General features: G+C 37.8%; 1 protein-coding gene across 3 annotated transcripts in view; it reads right to left on the bottom strand.

The window, feature by feature from the left end:
- Window positions 1-5,618: 5,618 nt before the first annotated feature.
- Window positions 5,619-18,933, bottom strand: part of STAM2 (signal transducing adaptor molecule 2) — a 29,766-nt gene continuing 16,451 nt past the window's right edge. For 2 of the 3 annotated variants that reach the window (XM_070942369.1, XM_070942533.1), the window contains exons 7-14: window positions 17,267-17,459; window positions 15,085-15,179; window positions 13,906-13,982; window positions 13,659-13,746; window positions 13,388-13,442; window positions 12,733-12,886; window positions 10,140-10,291; window positions 5,619-10,043 (exon numbers count right to left, since the gene is read on the bottom strand). In XM_070942369.1, the coding sequence (XP_070798470.1) occupies window positions 9,821-10,043; window positions 10,140-10,291; window positions 12,733-12,886; window positions 13,388-13,442; window positions 13,659-13,746; window positions 13,906-13,982; window positions 15,085-15,179; window positions 17,267-17,459 (1,037 nt within the window). In that variant the 3' untranslated portion in view covers window positions 5,619-9,820. The remainder of the gene's footprint in view (window positions 10,044-10,139; window positions 10,292-12,732; window positions 12,887-13,387; window positions 13,443-13,658; window positions 13,747-13,905; window positions 13,983-15,084; window positions 15,180-17,266; window positions 17,460-18,933) is intronic. The other variant, XM_070942451.1, reaches the window with a different exon arrangement.

The following is an 18,933-nucleotide window of genomic DNA, read 5'->3' as shown; positions in this document are numbered from 1 at the left end:
ACCGAGGATCTGAGGGAGATGAAGCGCCAGAAAAGACACCTGGAGAGCAGTTGGAGGGCCAGCCTTCCTGAATCCGACCGAACACTGGTAAGATCTAATATTAAGACTTACCTAGTGGTGATAAAAGCGGCAAAATGTAACTATTTTGCCACTCTTATTGCGTCATCAGATAATCGCCCTGTTTAGTCAGCCACCCTGTTTAGAGTGACCCACTCCCTGCTCCACCAGGGAGCGCGGGAGGACCCCTTGGAGGGCAGGGCCGAGGACTTTGTGCAGTGTCTGTATAAAAAAATCGCTCAGATTCGGGAAGACTTGGACTCTGACTGGGTAGATTCAGGAGGGATGATAAGAAGGTCAGGCTGGAGTTTGAGGTTTGATTTTTTAAAATGCTTTAAAAAGTAAAAAAAAGAAAAGTTATAACGATCGCACGCTCAGCTGATTGTCGGAACTTTTTTAAAAAACTTTTTAAGCATTTTTTATTACCGGTTTGGGCGAATAGGTAGTAAAATAATGCTTTAAAAAAGTAAAAAAAAGGCTTAGACGATCGCACGGCACAGCGGTGATGATACTAGCCTCTTTTTTTTAATTTTTTAAAGCATTTTTTTACTACCTATTCGCCCAAACCGGTAGCAAAAAAATACTTTAAAAAGGTAAAAAAAAAAAAAAAAAAAAGCTGTGCCACGCGATTGTCGGAATCTTTTTTTTATTTTTAAAAAGGTTCCCAAGATCGCATGCCACAGTTGATCCCCCCCCCCCAGTGTTCTACTTACCTTCCCAAGCCTCCTTTTGGTGCATACTGTGCATGCATGCGCACCGCGCATTTGGTACAAAGTGCGCATGCACGCGCTTGGTGCGGAGCGTTCAGCAAGCGAACCGGTAGCAAACCAGTTCAGATTTCATCACTGCCTGGTTGTTGTGAAACATTTGCACATTTTACTGGCAAAATTTGCCATAATCGTGACTTTGAATCTTAGGGTCCAGAAGCAATGCTTTTATAGTTGTCCAGTATTTATTTCTGCTTGCAGACTCTGACAAGTAGGATCCTTTTCAATATGACGTTTCTGGCCTGTAGTTTAGATGGAGGTGCCTTCAGATGGCCTGAGGGATTAGGAAGTGGTCAGTGTCTCTGGTAAATGCAAGTCAGATGTCTTTAACAAGATGGTAGTATGCTGGCTTTCCTTGGATCTAATTTAGACAACTATCACCTTGATTCCCTTTTTAGGAAGGGACGTTCAGAAGTTGATGTAGGCTTCAGATATACAGTGCCTAGAGGTAATGGATCCTTTTCAGTCAGGATCCAGGCCTGGACATGGATCTGACATTGCCTTGGCCACTTGGTACAACCTGGAGTGACAGAAGTGTTCCGAGTTGATTCTCATTGATGTTTCATAGTTGATTATGGTGTCCTTTTTAGATGATGCATAAGGGTTGGCTAACAGAGGCTTGGCTCTGCAGCAATAGTGCTCCTTCCTGAGCAGGCAGTAATGCTCAATTATAGTCCACTGCTCTGGGTCAGAGATGCCATGGAAGTCTCGACCCAGTGCATGGAGGCTGCGAAGGCCTGGATGAGACAAAACAAGCTGAACTGCAAGATGGCATTGCTGCTTGTGAAAAGACTATCTAATTCTCTGTTGGCTCTGGTTATTACTTTGCATAGCATGTCCTCCAAAAGAATAAGTCCGCAACTTGGATCTCTTCTTTGACAGCTACTACTTAATGGCCTAGCTTGAGCTGGTGCAACTCTTGCAGCCCTACCCGGAGCAAGAACTAGTGACAATAACTCATCATGCCCTTATCCAGGGGTGAAATTCAGCAGGTTCTGACAGATTCTGGAGAACCAGTAGAGGAAATTTTGAGTAGTTCGGAGAACCGGCAAATACCACCTCTGGCTGGCCCCCGAGTGGGGTGGGAATAGAGATTTTGCAGTATCCTTCCCCTGCCACACCCAAGCTATACCACACCCAAGCCATGTCCACAGAACCGGTAGTAAAAAAATTTGAATTTCACCACTCTGTGGTTCCCCCCCCCCCCCCCCACCAAATCATGGACACCATTGGCTTAGTCTTTATCAGCATAATAACTTCCCCAGAATAGAACTGGACAAATTTAGTGAGGTGAAAATTGCTGGCAAAAGAAAAACCAATTCAAAACCAGGCTGGGTGAAATTAGTGGATTCTTTCAGAAAAGAATTTCCCCGGTGGGAGAGAGAGGCAGTTGGGTAGCAGTTCACAATATTGCCGACTGTTCCATTCAAAGTCCCCTTTTCTTCAGTTCAGAGTGTATGTACACACAGCCTCCCTTTGCTTCCTGGTAGACACAAGGGGGGAGCAGAAACATGCAAACCGAAAGTGATTCAACAAATGCCTCCTAGGGCCATTGCTGACAAAGATGTAGGAAAAGCAATCTAGAAGCCACACACAGCGTACTTTTCCTCTTTTGTTATTTTTCTTTTTTCAAACCACAGTATATTGAAAAGAAACTGTGTGAAGTGGGCAGGGAAGTCTCTCCATCAGCAGGATAACTCTGAAAACTTAACAGATGAGACTACATTGGCTGTCAGGGGAGAAGCTGATAAAGAATGAACAAAAAATAAAGAATGTTCAAATTTGATCAATCACCACTGGGGCTATGAAGAATATGAAAATTAGAAAAATTCTCTCGGCACAGAAAGACGAATTAGTAGTCTGAAATGCTGTGGGAACTGCTTTATTGTAAGCCATTCTCCCTCTTGACCATCCCTCCCTCCCTCCCTCAGAGCACCTCAGTAAGTGGAGAGGAAAACCACACAGAGATTAACCTGTTACTCAGAATTCCTCTGACCACTGCTGGTAAATGGGTTGAAGTCATAATATGCCTTATTTCTTGCTTTGTTAGGATACATCAGAACAAAATATCTGAAGCTTAGTTTGTCTCATCCAGACATAGGTCTAATGCCAATAAAATTAACAGACATACAATGATAAAGCAACAGTAATGACAATAAGTTAAAAGAGTAAAGAAATTCTGTCATGAGAAATGTGCCATTAAAACATAATACTGTACCTCTTCTCTGAATTATTTTGGTTATGAAAGCAGCCATGAACAACCATATAAAAAGAAGAATTGCTAATAATTTTGAATACTGTAATTTGTCAAGAGGAATTTTCCTTCTTCTGGAAATAAAACAATAGATTGCTATCAGTTCTGGAGTATTAAACAAAGTTGTGTGTAAAACAGAACCGTTAACAGACAATGAACATAGCAAGGATCAAAAATGTCCCAAAGATGCTTTTTCAAGAGGCAAATGGACTTTCTGGGTTTTCTTTGAAGACGTTTCGCTTCTCATCCAAGAAACTTCTTCAGCTCTTCAACGTCTTCAAAGAAAAACCAGAAAGTCCAGTTGCCTCTTGAAAAAGCATCTTTGGGACAACCATGACCTAGATGATTGAAAACCTCCATAGACAAGCATCAAAAAGTATCTTAGCTTTTTTTTAAAAAAAAATAGGTATAGGAAGTTCTTTGAAATTGAAGTTACATATGTAAAGATGAACAGTTTTTATTATCTGACTTTGTTTCATTCCATTTAGAAATCAGGTACATTAATGAATGAGAAATAACTGTCCAAAACCTTTATTGACTTCAAACCAACTTTACACATCATAAATTTTTATTGTCCTCTCTGATCTACTTGTATTTTATCTCTCTTAAGAGGATGCCAGATTGTCAGCAGCTGAGCATTCCAAAATGGTACAAGATAATTTGGAAGATTCAGCAATCCCAATAGGATTATAGGGGCTCTTTTCTTCTGTTAAAGATGCCAAAACACTCAAAGATTCAAGTGATGCCGTCAATGCAAATAAGTAATTGACAGTATAGGATCGTGTGAATTACAGGGGAAGAATGACTCACAGGAACAGTTTGCTTCCAAGCCTTATAAGGAGGGCAAATTATATAATCCTTTATTCCCACTTAACTGGGTCATAAGGTATCCTTAGCTTGTGTTATGTTCTGAGTAATATTTTGTTTTAATAACTGCTAATATTCTGAACTTTTTGCTTTCTTGATTCCTCATCATTCTCCCACTTTCCTATTTTTTTTTAGAAAAGACGTATCAGCAATTGGTGTCTCAACACCACAATGTCAGTGTGAAGTTAACAAGAGAAATATGCTGCGACTGCATTTATCCACAGAGGCAGTAATATAATCAGCAATATAAATACAGCATTATTGTCCCAAATATCCTTCTGTATGTAATCCAGCTTTGCCAAGCAGACAGGCTTCAGATGCAGACATAAACTAGAATTCCCAACCAATGTAGTCATTGTTGAGAATACTGGGAGTTGATATCCACATATATACAGCTTGCCCAAGGTTGTACAATCTGATATAGCTAACCAATACTATAATTATCTACAAAGCTGGAGGACCATGTTACATTGCAAGAACAATAGTTCCTTTCTGGATCAGTGGGCTCATACACATGAGCAGTCTAGATAAAGATGGCCTACTACCACACATATGGACTGAGACTATGTATGTATGCTGTAAATCTGGAATTTGAGAATGGTATCTAGGTGATTGTTTGAAAAAACTGAAGGAACTTTGTGAGGGTGGAATTATCTAGAGGTTGTAAAATATTTGAAATGTGAACAGCCCCGACTCCAGAATGAGCTGTTCTGGCCTCAGCAGAAATTTCTTAAACCCCACTGAGTGTTTTAACTGCAAAGTGAGATATTTTAGGCTTGGAGGAGCATTGGAACACTTCCAATGAGGTCAAAACAGCTCTTTTCAAATTCACAACTGTTCCATTTTAAAAATATTTTGCACATCTCTTGGGCCTTTCCACTATCAATCATCACCTCTAGCATCGCGTATCACAAGATCCTATATTTTCCAGAGTTTTGGAGCTATTCAAAGAAACAATTTTCCAGGAGAAGCAATTAGCTACAAAAGGCAACGACTGCTTATGCAAACATAACTGCTCTTTGTTCCGAATCATGCTGTGTCAAGCTTTATAGGCTTGTGGCGATATTTGGTTTCAGCACATAATTTTCTTTACAATCCCTGCAGTTGAAAAGACACCCAAGTATATAGAAAAGAACTAAACTGAATGAAAAGGTCATCTGGCATCAGTATTAGCTACCTTTGGAGTGCTAAGGGTCCATTGCTGATATCAATTGTGAATGCAATTGGCCTGAGGCTTGGAATTATGTATAGTCGCCATTTTGATTTCCACAAAAAACACTCCCACCTGTCCAATGTAATGCAATAATGATAGGAGAAGGCAATTTACTTCTGGAGCTAGCCTGAAGAAAAGCCAGCTTCCATTCCAAGAAACAAACAAATTTAAAATACTGGGAATCAACCATGAAGCAATAGCAATAGCACTTAGACTTATATACCACTTCACAATGCTTTACAGCCCCTCTCTAAGCATTTTACAGAGTCAGCATATTGCCCCCAACAATCTGGGCCCTCATTTTACCAATCTTGGAAGGATGGAAGGCTGAGTCAATCTTGACCCAGTCAGGATCGAACTGCCAAACTGCTGGCAGCCAGCAGTCAGCAGAAGTAGCCTGCAGTACTGCATTCTACCCACTGCGCCACCACAATATAAAACACAACTAAAGACAACTAAAGAATTTGTTAAACAAGTTTTATTTGCACAAGTCTGTGCAAATAAGTTGGAGACAAGATATTCTAAAGTAATAGATTGCACAGTTAATACCAGAGGTTGCTTGAAAAATATTGTACATAAATATTCATAATGTAATTTGTTGCAGGAAAGAAATGATTAAATCTGATCTTGAACAATTAACCAGAATAACAGCATTTTTCTACAGATTAAATCTTCAGAATGCATTTCACTGATCCCATCTTTCTGTAGTAGAATCCCTGTTTCGTCCACCACTTAAAATGCAATTTCAAAGTAAATTTAATTCAGTGTCACGAGGAGTTAAATTTTCTACATAAGTTTATTACAAAAGCAAACAAACCACTTCCTGATTATGTGCAGCATCCTGGCACATTTTTGAGAAATTATGGGTTATATTCAGGCATTACACGATTAACAATACCTTTTACAAAAACACAACCTAAGAGTGGTGCTAGAGAGGTCACGCTTGGAATACTGTGTCCAGTTTTGGTCATCACAATGCCCAAAAGATGCTGAGACCCTGAAAAAAAGTGCAAAGAACAGCAACAAAGATAAGAAGTTCGGTGGTTAAATCATATGAGGAATGGTTAAGGGAACTAAGGCTGTCTAGTTCAATGAATAGGGGTGGCATGACAGTTGCCTTCTGGTACTTAAGGGTCAGTCACAGAGGGGGTCAACTTATTCTTCAAAGCAACTGAGGGCAGGACAAGAAGCAATGGGTGGACGCTCGATAAAGCGAGTTGCAACCTGGAACTAAGGAGAAACTTCCTGACATTAAGATCAATTAATCAATGGAACAGTTTGCCTCCCGGAGTTGGAGGCGCTCCATTGCTTCAAGAAATGATTGATATCTATTTGTCCTAGATCGGGGTGGGCAAATGTGGCCCTTTTACCTGTGGACTTCAACTCCCAAAATTCCTGAGACAGCCAAGCTGGCTCAGGAATTCTGGGAGTTGAAGTCCACAGATCATAAAGGGGCCATATTTGCCCACCCCTGTCCTAGATGATATATGGTCTCCTGGCTTTGGGGGGGGGGGGTTGGATTAGGAGACCTCCAAGGTCCCTTCCAGCCCTATGATTCTATGTAATTCTATGTATCCTTTCGCTTTCCTCTTTGTACCCATTCTGCATGTCTCCCCAATCTAATCAGCAATAGCTATGAAGGGCTTGTATGAAGTTTGGGGGATGGGGTGTAATAGAATAGAATATAATTCTTTATTGGCCAAGTGTGATTGGACACACAAGGAATTTGTCTTGGTGCATATGCTCTCGGTGTACATAAAGGAAAAGATACATTCGTCAAGAATCATAAGGTACAACACTTAATGATAGTTCTAGGAAAACAATCAATATAAATCTTAAGGATACCAGCAACAAGGTTACACTCATACAGTCATAAGTGGGAGGAGATAGGTGATAGGAACGATGAGAAGATTAATATAATTCCACCACTGGTGCCATTAAATTGGATAAGGGGCAGCACTGATATATAGTAAAGGAAGTATTACATTTCTAGGCTCTTTTATTTTCTGAAAAACCATGTCAGCACAAAAGTAATAAGGCAGGGATCCCCAACACCCGGTCCTCGGTATACCAGAAACTGGTCTGCAAAACCCCATCCGCGGGATACAGGCAGCATGCGAAACCATGCCCCCTCTGATCCACAGAAAAACCTCTTTCCACCAAACCGGTCCCTGGTGCCCAAAAGGCTGGGGGTCGCTATAATAAGGGATATTTAAAACTCTTGCAACTTTAATAGGGGATGTGGCATGGCAAATGGAAATATGAAAATATTTGGACTCCATAGCCTTTGAAATCACAAGGCTATTTAAGAATGAATCTCTGTAAGGAAAAAAAACCCTGAAACATATGGTGATATAGTTTGGACAATTATCTTGGGCAATTTTTCAAATACAAATTTAAGATAGCAAATTATTTCTAAACATAAATCAAACCTTAATTGAACACCCACAAAATAAATTACAAAACAACACTCATTATGAACTGTAAAGAATTTCTATTTATTTAGTTAATGTATGTCAAGCAAAGCAAGTATTGTTTACTCTTAATATAAAAATAGTTATACGTCTGCAGTATAGTTGAAATTCCATTCAAATCAATGGCTAAATACTCACTGATGCAAATGAAAGTCTGGGCCCTAACTATGGAAATTTGTTAATTCCTTTGGTAAGCATCATTATAATCATGCCTTAACAATAAATATTTTAGTTTAGAAAAGGGAAGAAACATGATCCCTACTGACACCGAAACACTAAATACACCAATTCAACATCAGAATTTATACATATTTACAGCCTGCATAAATGCATTTTAAGATTACACCAATTAACAATAGAGCCAAATGCAGCTATCTATAAAACTTCAGTGATTTGAGAGAATTAGTATATATATTGTGTATAAAATCTCAGACCAGTGGATATATATACACACATTTATTATTTATACATTATATATAAAGGAGAAAATGCAGTGAAAAAAGACTGTTTCAACTCAACATCACAGTCAGATATTGGGTACCGCTTAAAGTAGTATCAAAGATTGTGATCAATATAAATGGACCATCTATAATGTATCAATGTGGAAGAGCAATGCACTATTCAAAATCCTCATTTTGTTTATAAAACGTTGGAGCTGAATGAGAAAACCCAGACTTGGTTCTAAATAAGGATTTTAAAAAGCAGCCTTTAAAATTAAACATTTTTGAGAAGATTAAAATAAAACCAACACCAAAAAGGAAAACTCAAATGTTCTTGTTGGTAGAAAGAGATGAACAGCAGCTATGTTTTTCTGAAACCGCCTTCTCAAAGACATCGTAGTCTAGATCACTATATTACTAGAAATCTAAATAGCTTACTTAGCACCAATATTGGAAGTGAAAAATGGGGCTCATTTGATGCTAGATACAACGGGTGTCAGATACTGCAGAACAATTCTTCAGAGCATAGTATAAAATGCCAATGGTTTCTTTGCACTGACTTATACATTTCTGCTTATTTTAATAAGGTATCCATTCCCATTTCCAACTATAGTGTATGCAAGATCTATTTTCCCTCCCTCAGAATAATCCTGTTATTAATAGGATAAAATCCATGAGTAGCAAGAAATGAAGTATCCAGAACAGAAAATTTTTCTTTTTAAAAACCTGGTCAGGAACTCTTTTTGACCTCCCAACAATAGAAAAATACATATCCCTTTTCGGACTCCCTTACACAATGTGTATTTTACCAGTTAAGGTTAAAAAAAAATAAATCTGCACATAAATCCTTGCTGTGACTACAGCATAATTATCAGCTTCTCCTTCATATTCAATAATGCCAGGGAATGAGAACAGAGAGAAAAGACTGATCCAGATTTGATCAGGTCCATTTGGGTTAGGGAATTTATGAAGTTAAAAATGTACTCTTTAAACTCTCCGTCTTCACATAGAGAATATTACTCCACAGCAATAAAACTAATTTTTGAGAAAAGCAAGTAAGAAATCCATTCTGGCAGAAACCATAAAATCCATTAACTTCTCTGACATTCAAAGTGTGTGTGTGTGTGTGTGTGTGTGTGTGTGTGTGTGTGAGAGAGAGAGAGAGAGAGAGAGAGAGAGAGAGAGAGAGAGAGAGAGAGAGAGAGAGAGAGAGAGAGAGAGAGAGAGAATGTTTTCCTCTCAGGTTCGTAAAGATTTTATTGTATAATCTCAAAAGGCAATCTTGTTAAGATTATGATCTCAAAAGGGTGTAAACCAAAATCCAAACTAACTAATTAAACTGAGTTTCAAAGAAAGCACTTCAAATGTAAGGCTTCCATTAAAAAACAATGACTATGTTCCCAAAGTCTGGAAAGAACAAACAGGAGTTGCATATATCAGCTTTGTTTTCAAGCTTCTTTTACAAGGGAAAAATTGAAGTGGCATTTTTATAAATAGTGAGGAGACACAGAATATTTCAGAAGTCAGGATTGGAAAGTTTTTTTTTAAAAAAAAACACACAACCGCAGCTCACCTAGTTTAAACGGCTATGCAGAAAAACAGTTAAGCCTGAATTAACATTTACTTTGAAATTGCTTAGTTGTCTGTTCCCTTCAGCAGAAGTAGCCTTTTAAATCAATGGAAGGACAATTTAAAAGATTACGGGTCAGCAACATCTGAAACGCTTCCCAGGCTCCGACTCTGCATTTTCACAGGAGAGGCTGCTGGTGATAATTTGTTTGCTGCTGTGGAAGTGAATGAGTGGGAACTGCTGGATAGCACGGACCTTGAGGCAAACTGGATGCAGTGTTCTGGTAGGCTAGCATATCCACCGGCATGGTCATCTGCTGGGCATAAGAAACGGGACCAGCAGGCGGGAGGCAAGAATTCTGGTTCATGTAAGTAGAACTGGGCACAGAATCTAGACCAGGGCTGAAATACAATAAAGACATTAGCTTAAGCAAACCCCACAAGCATAATGAAGAGATGGGAATAAAGCTGATTAGCTAAAACTTGCTAATGGGTTACCTCATGTAGGTCGGAGGGGGCTGAGATGGTACTGAAGAATTCACGGTTGGAGGCAAAGACCTCAGTGGACCAATCTGGTCGCTTCCTGGATTGTAGTTTGGAGGCATACCATGGACCACATAATTCCCACTGTGCTGATGGATGGGATATGACTGCAAAAGAAGCAGAACAGAACTGACCTTCTGAAGCCCAAGGGATATTTCTAAAAAGGAAGGAGCAGTAAGTCTTCCAGTAGTCATTAATACAAGAACCCAAGTAGCACACCAATACCATGCGGACGGAACCAATTTTTTTATTGCCAAAATAATCTTTCAAATCTGCTAGGTACAGACAGATGAGGACTCTCTGAAACTGATCTGAACATGGAAGAGATGGGAAGAGGGGGGAAAGAACTTTCACTACATGAGAAGTGAAATAGTGTTATCACTGGACGAATCCATGAACCTTCAAAGCTTGCAAGAATCATCTGCAGGAGTTTAAGAAAGCGGTTTCTCAGAACAGATGCTGGGGGGAGGGGGCAGGGGTCATACTTGTGGCACAGTTGGTGCACTGTAAAGGACCCATGGCTTTTCTTAATTTCCACTGAGCTATGTGGTCTGAAGCAATTTGCAAACAGATCACTGCATCCTGCTTTCATTATTTTAATGTCACTATAGCTTCTATATCCTTATTTAATAGAACTGAAGCTTTGTTGCGGTTCTTCTGTGGCTATCTTTATCAAGGGCTTATCGGATTTATTTAGCTATAGCATGTATATACCCACACCCACTTTGGAAATTAAGTAATGAAGAAGGTAGCTCAGTTGAGAAAATTAAGAGATGCTAGTTTCTTCTTGCTCAAACTCTGCTCATTTCTAATGCAACCTTCAATATTCCAGATAAGATTGAATATGATTTTAGCCCAAGAAGAAATGCCATTGTCCATTACGACAGATTTCATGCAGCTTGCTTTGTATTTCTGCTACGCTGAAGTAATAAATTTACATCAGGACATTATTAAAGGTACAAAGCTTATAAAATAAGCATAGGGCAATTTTAGTCTCTCAGACCAATGTCATAGGATGATCAGAATAACATGGATGGCAAGAAAACTATGTGTGTTTTCAACAATGTGTTAGAATGACATAAATATGTTATATACATTAGAGTGCTTCATTTAAAAAATGTACTAAATCTCATGGTCCTAAAAAGGACTTTTGGCCTATCATTTTATGAAGAAAATATGAGCCTATTTTTACCCTAAATGAAGATAATCTCATATGGTGCAGATTATATGGTTGCTTTCACAAAAAATATATTTTTATCAATCCAGAATTTATAACAGAGTTAAATAAATACTTGATTAGCAATGAATGTATTTTATTATGTTTATAAGGTTTTAATAGAATGTTATTTATATCACAACTGTGACTTTAAATGCTATATTTTGCTTTAAGAGATTTTTTTCTCTAAACATAGTCTTAAAACCGTTTAAATGAACGAATAAATAAAGAAGAAAATACTGAAGAAATATAGCAAGCATTTTTACAGAAAATGATTGCTTCGTGATTCAACAGTGTGTAAGTAGAGATTAAATAATATTATAAAAATATTTGCTCCTTTAAATGTAGATATTCCCTTATTGTTCTGTAGCCTTCAACTGAATACAATATTACCTTGAAGTGAGAGGAATATTAATTCATCTAATGCTCATTATTTCTCCTCACATCCCCAAATACTGTCAATCATTTCAAAGAGCTCATGGAAAATATAACAGATGAATGTACTATCTTTGATGTGGCAGTTACCATAGTAACTATTCTTTTCATACTGTATTATGTAAAATCCATCTAAAATTCGCAACATCTTTTTCATTTAATTGCGCTTCTAACTTTTCTTCCCTCAAACTCCATCCTCCAGCAATTCCTTTATGAAAAACACAAACTAAATAAACCAAAGGCGATGCAGATTCAGTGGTGCATGTCAAATTGTGAGGTATGTTAACAACTCTCAATTACAGTCTCACTCAAAGTCCATAAAGCAACACAAAATGCACGGATATATGAATGTGGAAAGGTCATCTATGAAGCAGCTCGAGTGTTTGGGAGGGGAGTCATGCATAGTGTCCAAGATTTTGCCCGCTATCCCAGCAAGTCTTACATGTGCCATCTGAGTCATACTGGAGAAAGCAACTCTGTTCACTCACTTATTAAGTTTTGATGGAGACATGTTTAATTCAATCCTAACTGAGACTCAGAACATTCCCACCACTGCATACAAGGTTTTCAATACCTTATGAGAGCTGTTTTGAAGGGTTCTGAAGACAGAACTGACAAATATCATGAAAAACTACTTCCAACTAACAGAATTCTTTGGATTGAAGGTTCATGGAAAAGCTGCAATTACAACACTGTTTGACACTCATTAATTCTAAGAAAGAGTTAAGATCTACATTTGTTTAAGCATATGCTGATACATTCTGCACCAGAACTTTAAAGTCTTTGTGGAAATTCAAGTCCTTCATATTGCAGTGGTCTGTTCTTGTGTGCACTGCAGCAGCCATTATATGTGAAGGGAATCCTTCTAGAAAGTAGAAGTAAAAATAAGGCACTGACCTGCACTGGAACACTGGCTGACGTGGGTGCATACTGTGCCGTTGAGTGCATCTTTGAGTATGCAGAATACATAGGAGCTTCATTCATTAGTTTATTGTAGAGTTCCAAAGCTTCCATCACTTTCACATTTAGTTCGGACAATTCTGAATGTTTCCTAATTAGAGCGAATGAAGTAGTTTCAGTTATCACTGATCAATTGGTTTTGTTTAATTTGAGTATAGTAAAACTGCATAAGGAAGAATATTTGTAGCACAGGGTTCAAATGAGGAATTCTTGGTACTCTCTGAGCTTGGCTGTTTTCTTGCTGACATTTCATTACCCAAGTGCTAGCATGATGATGAAATGAATGAAACAATAGCAAGAAAACAACCAAACTCAAAGAGCATCAAGCACCCTCAGTAAACCTCAGCCTAGAAATTAAAGATTCTTGGAAATAAATTATTAATTTCTAAATATGTGTCATATGCCAGTTTGCATAATATGTCACGTACCACGCTCAGTCTTTTGGGCTTAGTTTTCACAATTATTACACTACGTAGGATATCTCAATTTTTGAAGCTGTTTGATGACCCATCTTATTTTTTACTCATCTACTGTACTACTTAAATATAAATTGCATATTTTTTTACTTATAAGCATTACACAATTGCCTTACCTATCAATTTCTTCTAGCTTTTCATCTATCATGGGACCCATCTGTTGACAGACATCTATGAACAGTAAAATATGAACATCTGATCAGTTAATTGCTCATAAATAAAAGCACTGAGGTGAATGCAATGCATGGATACTTTGCCTAGCATGCAAAAAGAAAGGACAATTTCACCTGCCTTTCAGATTTGGTTTAACAAATGAAAAACATGAAAAGGACAAGAAGTCTGTGATTAGGATTTTTTAAAAAAAATCATATGTAGCAGTAGTGATACCTTCTAAATCCAGGAGATCAGGAGAATCAGATTTAGGATCTGTTGGATCTATGCTCTGAAGTAACTGCAGTGTCTTATCCATCTTATTCTGGAAGACGGAGAAAACATATTTAGAAAGATATTTAAATTGGGAATTCAAGTTCTCAAAATCAATCACAAAATTTATCTTGTGACAAGGGGACATGGTAGCTTCTTCAAAGAAAAAGCTGCCTAAAATGTATTATGCTGATGGAAAACCAAGACATACCTCATCTATGTACACTGGCTCTGGCTCAGGTTTTGTAACTTCAGTAGTGTCTTCAGAAGCATCCTTGTCTACAGGCACTGCGTAAATACCATGACAACATTAGTCTTCCTCTAAATCTACTTTTTCAGCATACAATAATTTTTTGTCAATATACCCCATGTCCAGATTCGAAGACAGACCTAACGACTCAGATTATTAATAATTTAGATTACTGTGTACAAATAAACAGCAAGAAGAGCAAACTTTGGAAATTGAGCTTTTTAGATAAGACAGCTAATATGGTGATAATGTTTAGTATTTGCTTAAATATTTTTAATCTACCAATAGTTTGGGTATGTTTGTAAAGTAGTGTGTGGCAAGAAATCCTAATGGATGCAGAGGCAAAAAACCACTTTTGCATGGCAAACATTATACAATACAAGGTAAAGTTACAGACTGAAATAAATTTCAGGATAAAGATAATATAAAGACTGGGAGGCATTTCACAGTTTAATAACATAGGTAGCATTGGTCTAGAAATAAATTTCTTGTTGCTTTGTGAACCCTGATGCTTGAGATGTTTGGCTTAATAACCTAATCAATCCATGGATATTCAATATATGTTTTGCTAGTTTGGGATATTTTTCATTAACCCAAATGGCTGGAAAGCCCTGGTGAAGAATATATAAACACAGATAAAATAAATTTTAAATTCTGTTTGTGCGATTTCAAACTATCTCTTCTAAAATATAAAAGCACTTTGTATCTAAATGCATAATTCAGAGCAAATTATTCTTCCAATCATGATTATAGCAGTGTCTGACTCATGATATTAGAATACTTTTGTCTGGCAACAGTAAAAACACTAGATCATGAACATGACATTTAACAATAAACTTTCTTCATGAATACAATTCGTATCATCTCCATATGCAGCTCCAGAACAATACTCCATTAACAGACATGAGACAAATTACTTCTCAGCAAGTGCAAGACCTTCTGATTATTGAACATTAAGTAACAGTGAGTTAACAATTAGAACAGGAGTGGGCATTACAAGGCAGAAGACTAACAGTCTTCCAGCATACCTAGCAGCTTTGGACAAATCATTCAGTTTCTTAGTAGTTTCCTGAAAAATGGGATGATATTACATATATGATTCCTGAAGTGTTCTGAAAATCAAATTTCTATTCCGTTTACCTGTTTCAGGCTCATCATTTAAGTTAGGAGTCACAAAGTTAGAAGGGAACAATCCAATTCCTCTGTGATTTTCTCCTTTCCACCAATTGGCATCACTGCACAATTAAAAAAAAGGGTATTTTAACACACACATGAAAATAGAACTATGATGTTAAGATTCTTGCTTGTCTTCCACCCTCAGCATGGAATCATCTCAATATATCGGTTAATACTATTTAAACTTGTGTTATGTTGCCTTCCTCTGTACTTAGTTCATTTAAGGAAATGTCAGGCACATAATCCTAAACTGTGGTCCAAGATCACCCAGCTGCCTTTGTGCTTAAGGTGGAACTAGAACTCACAGTCTTCCGGTTTCTAGCCTGGTGCCTTCATTACTTCACCAAAATGGCTGTCATTTTATTTTTACAAGATTAAATAAATGATGCATGTCATCTTCCCAATCTAATATATTCAATATATGCTGGGGCGGTAACTCCAAGGATTCAGAGAGCTATAATTCCAATTCATCAAGAGGACACAAGGGTGGGGAAAGCTATATCTACCGTGTTTCTCCAAAAAGAAGGCCGGGTCTTATTTTCTTTTGACCACCACCCCCCCCCCCCCGAAAAAATGGCTAGGCCTTCTTTTGGGAGGATTTTAATTATTGACTAACCTCATGGCAGTGGCACCAACAGCACCGCCCAGCAGGAGCCTGCTGCTGGTCCACTTCTTCTGCGGCCGCTTGCCACCATTCGCATGCATCACCCCAGCCTCTGTTTCGCCCTCGGATGCCTTCCAGAAATCCCTCTGCAGCCAATAATAGAGCTCCGGACCAATCCGGAGCTCTGTTATCAGCTGCAGATAACAGATGCCATCAGGCATCTGAAAACGAAACGGAGGCCAGGGCAATGCGTGCGAGTGGCGGCAACCAGCTGCAGAAGAAGGCGAGGCAAGTGTCGGGGTATGCGAGGCCTGGTAAGTAGGGCAGCTCCACCCCACCTCCCCACCCTAGCTTATTTTTTACCAGTGTGCCTCACTCCACCCCCTGCGCCCCGGGGTGGGCGGGATCTTAATTAGGGCTAATTTTGTAGATGGGGCTTAATTTGATTGCATGCGCTCAAAAAATGTGATAGGGCTTCTTTTCATGGTGGGTCGTCTTTTTGGAGAAACACGGTATAAAAATGTTGACGAGAACCTATCCATTAGGAAATACAAACTAATGAGCTCTTAGCAACACCTATGATTTTCTCTTTGAACCTTCATCTAGCTCAGAAAGACCCAATTTATCCAAAACAATTAAGGACAATAATTTTCTAAATAGACTTTGAAAGTGGGGTAGAGTTATAGCAATTAGAATAGTTTTTAACACTGAGCCTTTTTATCTTTATTACAAGGCATAGGTTGTGAGTTAAATGCACAAACAGAACCAGCTATACGTGAACAAGAGTGGTTCCTATTCCCTTTTTAAAAAATTGACAACTTCTTACAACGGCAGATAAAAAAATAATTATTTTTAAAGACTAAAATTTAACCTGGATTTTCAGACTTTAAAAATGTTTCATAAAAGTAATGCTCAAGCATATACCAATCAGCATACTTTCTATTCTATTTGCTAATAGTTAAAATAAGTTACTAACCTCTCTCTAAAAGTTCAAAGGCAAAAAGTTCAATTAATAGGGAATGTGAGCTGAGGGAGTAATATAATTGCAAAAACTGGTGAAGATTGTTCTTTCAGAACCCCCTGGCAAAAATATCCTCCAAGCAGCCATAAGCAATAATTCAATTGGAATTTCTTCAGTCTCTAATAACTATACAAATATGTATCATCTTGGCTGTCATCAGATTGGCTCTAAGATCATTATTTTATTTTTCAGTAAAAGTTATTCTGAAAAAAAGGCCTAGCAAAATAGTTTTATATGGTATATCCTAACTAACAATGAAACCATCTCTCTCTGAGATGCTGAAGAATCTGCACTGAATTTATGCTCAAATAAGGAGAGTGCATTTTTACTGAAAATGATAGCTATAGAAATTTTCTGAATAGTAAATAAATTGTAATTTATTGAACTGAATCAACCTTGTTCATAGAAGAGTTTGGAAATAAACATTGAAGCGGTTGTTCAAAGTGCAAGTAGCATATTAAAAGATACATTCAAGTTCAATAATTTCCTATCTGAATACAAATAATAAAATACCGACATACCTGTCATCCAAAACAACAATAATATCACCACTCTTAAAGGTAAGTTCATTATCCTCGACTGCCTCAAAGTCATACAAGGCTCGCACTTTTCTTGAGAGCTTTTGATGGCTATGCTGAATGTCTACAGATGGGTATAAAGATTTTGTCTCGGTTTGCTGCTGCTGCTTCTGTTCTTGCAAAGATAATTCAATAGCTACAATTTGAAGAACAGAAGCACATTTTATGCCAGTTAAAATTATGTGAATTACTTGCATGTCATGGTGTGTAGCACAAAGCTCTCTAAAATGTTCCAAACAAGTGTCTTTTCATTTGATTTTAGCTTTGGGCATCAAAATTATACAAAGATGCTCATTCAGATCTCTTTATAGGTAGTCCTCGATTTACAACAGTTCCTTTAGTGACCGTTCAAAGTTACAACCCTGAAAAAAGTGACTTATGACCGTTTTTCACACTTACGACCATTGCACCATCCCCATGGTCACGTGATTAAAATTCAGATACTTGGCAGCTGACTCATATTTATGATGGTTGCAGTGTCCCAGGGTCATGTGATCGACCTTCTGACAAGGAAAGTCAACGGGGAAGCCAGATTCACTTAACCGGAGTACTAACTTAACAACTGTAATGATTCACTTAACAACTGTGGCAAGGAAGGTTGTAAAATAGGGGGAAACTCACTTAACAAATGTTTCACTCAGCAACATAAATTTTGGACCCAATTGTGGTCGTAACTTGAGGACTACCTGTACATATAGTTAATTCTGGATGAGATGATCTGTGAATGGAGGTACATCCCAATGCTGAGATTAGAAAAAAGTCCAAAAAAAATTGGACATTCCAAAAACTCTACTTGTAAACATGCTCCAGAAAATCTAAGAAAGCTGTCATGCAGTTTGCTTAGTTTTAGCTTAGTGAGCTGTATGAATTCAGCCGTGTCTTACTCAATAAACCATAGTTAAACTTAGCATGATGACTGAATCTAGCCACTCAATACATTCAAGCTCTGCTGATTGTGGGAAACAAGGTGCTAACTGCTCTAAATGCTTCACAGTTATCACCCCTCCTATAGATTGAAAATTGAAGTTGTCGAGGGAGGAAGTTAGTTGTTGTTACAGTATAATTAGGGGGAGGAAGACAAAACAGGTTGCAGCCTTCCATACAAGTAGTTATGATTATGTACAAATTTGCCACCTTAAAGAACTGTAGTAAAATCAATATAGATGTTCATATACTAAATATTAAATAAGGCATAGATTAACCATAGCCTGTAAACTGCTTAGAGATTGACTGAACCTGTTTTTATTATATGGTCCCATCCAAATATCTATCTACCTACCTACCTACCTACCTACCTACCTACCTACCTATCTATCTATCTATCTATCTATCTATCTATCTATCTATCATCTATCTATCTATCTATCTATCTATCGTTATCTCTCTCTCTCTCCCTCTCTCCCTCTCTCTCCCTCACTCTCTCTTTTCTTTGGAAGGTAGGATTTGAACAGAATTACCACAGCAGTCTGACTGATTAAGTGCCATCATGTTGGTGTGAATTCTCAGTGACCAGAAAGTCATACACAGCTATTAAAAGCATGTTTAAGTCAGACATTGTTCTTAGAGCATTAATGTCTCTAATAAGGTCAATATGAATAAAATTTTCTCTG

The sequence above is a fragment of the Pituophis catenifer genome, unplaced genomic scaffold, assembly GCF_029215685.1.
Source record: "Pituophis catenifer annectens isolate HBS135680 unplaced genomic scaffold, rPitCat1.0.hap2 SCAF_1, whole genome shotgun sequence".
Classification (NCBI taxonomy): Eukaryota; Metazoa; Chordata; class Lepidosauria; order Squamata; family Colubridae; genus Pituophis; species Pituophis catenifer.
Note: the sequence above shows the minus strand (reverse complement) of the source record. Positions and strands in the feature narration are given on the sequence as shown.